A 5,248-nucleotide genomic window follows, 5' to 3' on the forward strand; every position below is an offset into this window, starting at 1 on the left:
TGAAGTCTGTCATCGTACGGGGAAAAGAAGTTGGGTGTAATAGTGAGTACATAAAAAATGTACTGGAGCTGTGCATTCTACACACCCTTATGTTGGATTGCATGTTTCTCAGTCCTTAGATGATTTGAAGTGCTGGCTGGCACCTCTGATATCCAATACCACCCTGAGGTGGATCAAGGCAGGAGCCCCTATTGAGAAGGGGGATTTGAGTATTGCTGCTCATTTCTGGTTTCACTTCATCAGCACCACCATAATGCCATCCCAGAATGAGTCTATTTTGTGCCATCCTAAGGCAGCATGCCATGGAGTTATCATATCCCGGAGGAGCATTGACCTGGGACTTCTTATTGAGGGCCAAGCATAGACAGACTTCCTTACCTTTACCAGTCTTGATCACAAAGTTATGCTGACGAGCTGGAGTGCCTCAAGATGATAGGAAGGACATTGAGGTGACCCCATCTTCCTCCAATGCCATTAGGTGCATTGAGGCAGAGTATACTAGAGAGGAGGCTGACAGGAGGAGGGCAGCTCCGGTAGATACATCCCCCGAGGTGGATATACATTCGATACCTGCAGAACCATCTTTGCCTACTCCGGCCTCCAGGCCTTCAGGTACTTCTGCCCCTACTTCTTCTTCACAAGCTCCATGCACATATACTTTCTCCCAGTAGACAAAAATTACCTAGGCGATGATCCTGAAGATGGGGCATTTGGCCCATTCAGCTGATGTGAGGGTGACCCGTTTAGAGAGATTTGTCCCCTTGATGATTGAGGTTGATATCTTAGCTACACTAACCCCCCTCAATACTTCCATTGACACTCTCACCACAAGAGTGGAGGCTTCTGAGAGCATGCATGGAGAGACCTTTGAGGTTACAGCTTTGAAAGCCGAAGTTGCAGATTTGAGGAAGGACGTAGACTATCTAAAGTCTACTGACTTCAATTCTTTGCTGGAGGCTGTAGACAATTTAGATGCCCCTGAGACTTCAGAGATTCCTCCGGCTACCACCAGAGATGCACATAAGGATGAGGCAGCAGTTTATGAGTCGGATACTGAGACTAACGAGGAGCAGATAGAGATACGGGATGAGAGAATATACAGAAACTTTCCAGAAATTGAGAAGACGATTATGTAGGCGTGTTTCAAAGATCGCTGACCGAGACGTCCACGGAAGCTCTTAGTGGGTCTGGTATTGTTGTCCCATCTGAGGTGACTCCGGGGACTGATCCCTAAGTTCAGACTAATGCCTTGGGTACTGATGCCCAGACAGATGGAGCGACTGTGTAGATGGGATCCCCTCTTTACCTTCCTCTCTGTCTTACTTTCAATTTGACTTTTGGATATTTTAGTTTTTGTTTGCATTTGAGGAGAATGATTTTATTTGTGGTGGGGTGAGGCCCACCTTTTGTGTGATCTTATGTGACTTTTTGGTTTTGTTTATATATTGGGTTTTGAGCTATATTGTGTTATACACTACTTTTGCGGATGATTGAGCTTCTGGCTCCTTGTTTTAAATGATAATGATTTTTGAACCGTTCTGAAAAAAATTGTGCCACCTCTTGTTTGTGTTGAATGTGGCTGTTCTTTTGCAAATTTGAGTATCAGTTTTGATCAATACCAATGACCTAAATAGTGTTCGTAATCGAACAAAAATAAATGTGCGGCTACGATGAGGCCAAATAAAGTTGCGTAGACAATATGTGAACTCTTTGCTTCTCGTGTGACCAGCCACCTATCGAATTGAGTCTCTTGTGATGAGCATTTCACATTAGCAAAACTATGGAGTCTTGTTTGACATTGGTGTGTATGCCTTGTGTGATGAGCTTACCGTCAACCATGCGTGATGACACGTAGAATTTGCTCTGTTGGTCTGGTTGACTAAGTGATGCAATCTCTTGACATGATCTTAGGCCACTTTGAAGAGTGTGAAACATATTGATATTATACCTCTTTTTTGGCCTACCTTGTGAGTGTGCGAACCCTGTTTGAGCACCCTTTGAGCCTTAACCTTTTCTTGGAAGAAATTTGATGACATTGTGACCTTTCTTGATCCATTACCCATGATCCTCATGATTTTTTGTTTGTTTGAATAGCCAACTTAGCTAAAAGCCTAACTTTGGGGTGTGGTGAAATGAGAAGGTAAATCAAGAAGTGCAAGAAAGTCCCCTTTGACCCATGGTTTTGAGAAAAATGGAACCCCTCCATACAAAAAAAAAGATAGTAAAGAAGAAAAGAATGAAAAAGAAAAAGAATGACAAAGTTGTGGAATAAAGTTCTAAAAATACAAAGAAAATGGGGTCTCCAATAGTCCATGGAAAGTGAAGAATGGGATGACTTTTGAGCAAGAATGAAAATGATGAAGAAAAGGAAAGAAAATGTTGTTCACACCACATTTCATGAGGATAGAAGTCACTATGCCTAAATGACCATACATTTGCACTCAACCCCGTTACAAGCCTTGAAAAGACCTTTTTCATATTGAGTGAGCTAAAGCAAGTGTTGATTGGAAAATACGGGCTAACCTATAAGTGAAATCATTCATTGTGTTCATCTTTCTGAGTGTAAGCGTTGCATTCGATTCCGTAGCTTTAAATTGTGATCAATTGTGTGTGAATATGGAATCATTCTTTGTGTGAGGGCATTTGAGTACCTTTATTGAGCTTGAACTTGCATTTGAATCAAGTATTGTGAGTTTGAGATTCTTTGATAATGGTGAGTCACAACTTGAGTCTTTGAGTGCATAATTGATCTTTGCATGAGTAAGTTGAGTCTTCTTGTGCGCATTCATGAATGAGTCTTGTGTAGCACTATTTGAGACATCCCTTTTGAACTGCTGAACTTGAGTTTTACTTTAGGACAAGCAAAAGTTTAAGTTGGGGGTGTTGATGAGTCCACGATTTGAACTCATATAGGTCTTTATTTTAATGGATTTAGTGTCCTCAAATGCATATTTTGTTCCAATAACTTATGTAAATCCTTGAATTTCAGGTATTTGGATTGAGAAACAAAGCATGGACACTATTGAGCAAAACGGAACAAGACAGCTGAAAGAACGAAGAAAAGAAAGCCTGATGATCACCTAATCCATTAGGCGAGTCGTCGAATGGCCGTGTCGAGCCCTAAAGGAGAAAATCAAGTCGGCGATAGAAAGAAGTGGTCGGTGAGTCGCCGAACGGTTTTGTGATGCAGTGCCATATCACCCAAAGTACAAAATCAGAAAATGCTGAAGGCCAAAGCAAAAAAGGTGATGAAATTGACCAAAGGGCGGATCACCGATGATGACATGAATATCTCAAGGCTTATGGTGTATGCTCAAAAAATTGAGGAGTTCAAACTTAAGAAAAGAATTAGGGAGTTGAAAAGAGGTAGGTCCGATAAGAAAGGTCAACGAAGGTTCAAAAAGAGATCTTCCAAGCATGATTCCTCAAGCACTCCTAGGGTTAACCAAGATAAAGGTAGTGGGTCTCCATTTCCTAAACCTACTTGCACTAATTGTTGAAAGAAACACTTTGGGAAGTGCCTAGAAGGTAGAAATGGGTGTTATGGTTGTAGAAAGAATGATCATAATCTGAAAGATTGCCCTATACTTTCAATAAAAGGAAGAGATGCTAAGAAATCTTCTCTTAATGGTATGGTTCATATCCCTTAAAATATGGTCATTTCTATGCACTCCTATCTAGAGAGGACAAGGGAGCCCTTTCGGATGAAGGCACCGGTATGTTGATAGTTTTTAAAGTTGTAAATGTTGTATTGAGGTCCTTATGTTATTTTCATGCTAGCCTTAGTATGAGTTTACTCCAAAGGGGGAGATGGTATGTTTAGGAGGCAAGGTTGTTAAGAGTTCAGATATCCTTATCACTTCCTTCTATTCCTTTTCAAGCTTGAGATCAAGAGTTCCTTATGGCTTGTTTCATGTTTTGGATTCCTGTGTGATTATGTGTTTCCATGGTCTCCTTATGATATGCATGTTCTTGATGAATTGATTTTTAATGAGAAAATGAGTTTTTATGATTTATGTTCTTCATGATTGATGTGCATTTAATATGAGTTGCCTATATGCTTCATGAGATAAATTGTTGAACATTCTTAAATGTGATTTTGAGAATAATTGCATAATTTTGTTAATGATGATATGATTAGCATGATTTGAGTTAGAGAAGGCAATTCCTCCAATGAAATGATAAATGTTGAAGTTTTCAAACATAATTGGTTGGTAGATGTAGTTCCTACTTCCTTGTGTTGCATTGACTATATTGAGATGGAGTTGATGTTTCCTCCTTGTTTTGTGCATTTTTATGATGTTTCATGCATGATGGGCTAATAATAGTCTTGAGTCTTTATTTCCGTAAAGTGTTTAAAGTGTCATTCGAGAATGAATGTTCCCAAGGGTGAGCTAATGTAACGACCCGGAAAACTAGTAGGTGAAACTAGAGCCTTACATGTGAGTTGTTGAGTTTGATATGGGGTTTTACGTTGTTAAATGGTTTTCCAAGATTAGGTTGAGGGGTTTAGGGGTTAAACGTCAACGTATGACCCCCTTAAGGACCAACCAAGGGTCCTTGAGGAGGACCCTAAGGCCGAACCCCCAAGACCCCCAAAGCTGCCAAAGAGGGCAACCTACAGATGGCACCTATGGCTAGTAGGTGGACCCATGCCCCGTAGGTAGGGTGTCACGACCCGGGAGCACCCCCAAGTCGTAACAAGGCGTACTCGACCCCGAAGGGGTCTTATACAAGCCACATAGTCATTCATTGCATTCAATAATGAAAATAGTGCGGAATAAAAAAAAACTTATTTACATCCACACATTTAAACTTCTTAAAGCAACTTTAAAAACACACAGCGGAAGTCTAAGTCTCACATGGCCATCTTAGACACAGTCGCAAAACATAAGTAGGGACACGGCCCTTTACAATCAAAATAAGTCTATTACATGAACAAAAGAACTTAAAAGTCTTGTCCTCGCATCCATGAGGACATACCAAGTCTTGGAGGAAAGCAATCCAACACTTCAAACTAGCTAGGAGGGATCACTTGCCGGAACCTACACTTATAGTAAAAATATGAAGAATATGGGTTAGTACACAAAATGTACTAAGTATGATGACCATGCAAAACATGCTTAAAAAGGGACATTTTAGTTAGAAACCATGCATTATGCCACCTTTTTGAAATATCATGAACAATAGCATAAAAGACATACAAGACAAGCATAACATCAAGTAAGTCATAATATCACCTTTAAAC

At 40.4% G+C, this 5,248-nt stretch overlaps 1 protein-coding gene across 1 annotated transcript; it reads left to right on the top strand.

Annotated features, from left to right (window-relative positions):
• The first annotated feature begins 701 nt into the window (after positions 1-701).
• Positions 702-1,136, top strand: LOC125832872 (uncharacterized). Its single transcript, XM_049512057.1, has one exon. It carries the CDS (start codon positions 702-704, stop codon positions 1,134-1,136), a length of 435 nt encoding a protein of 144 aa, XP_049368014.1.
• Positions 1,137-5,248: the final 4,112 nt, after the last annotated feature.

The sequence above is a fragment of the Solanum verrucosum genome, unplaced genomic scaffold (genome assembly GCF_900185275.1).
Source record: "Solanum verrucosum unplaced genomic scaffold, falcon-dt-bn FXZP01000174.1, whole genome shotgun sequence".
Classification (NCBI taxonomy): domain Eukaryota; kingdom Viridiplantae; phylum Streptophyta; class Magnoliopsida; order Solanales; family Solanaceae; genus Solanum; species Solanum verrucosum.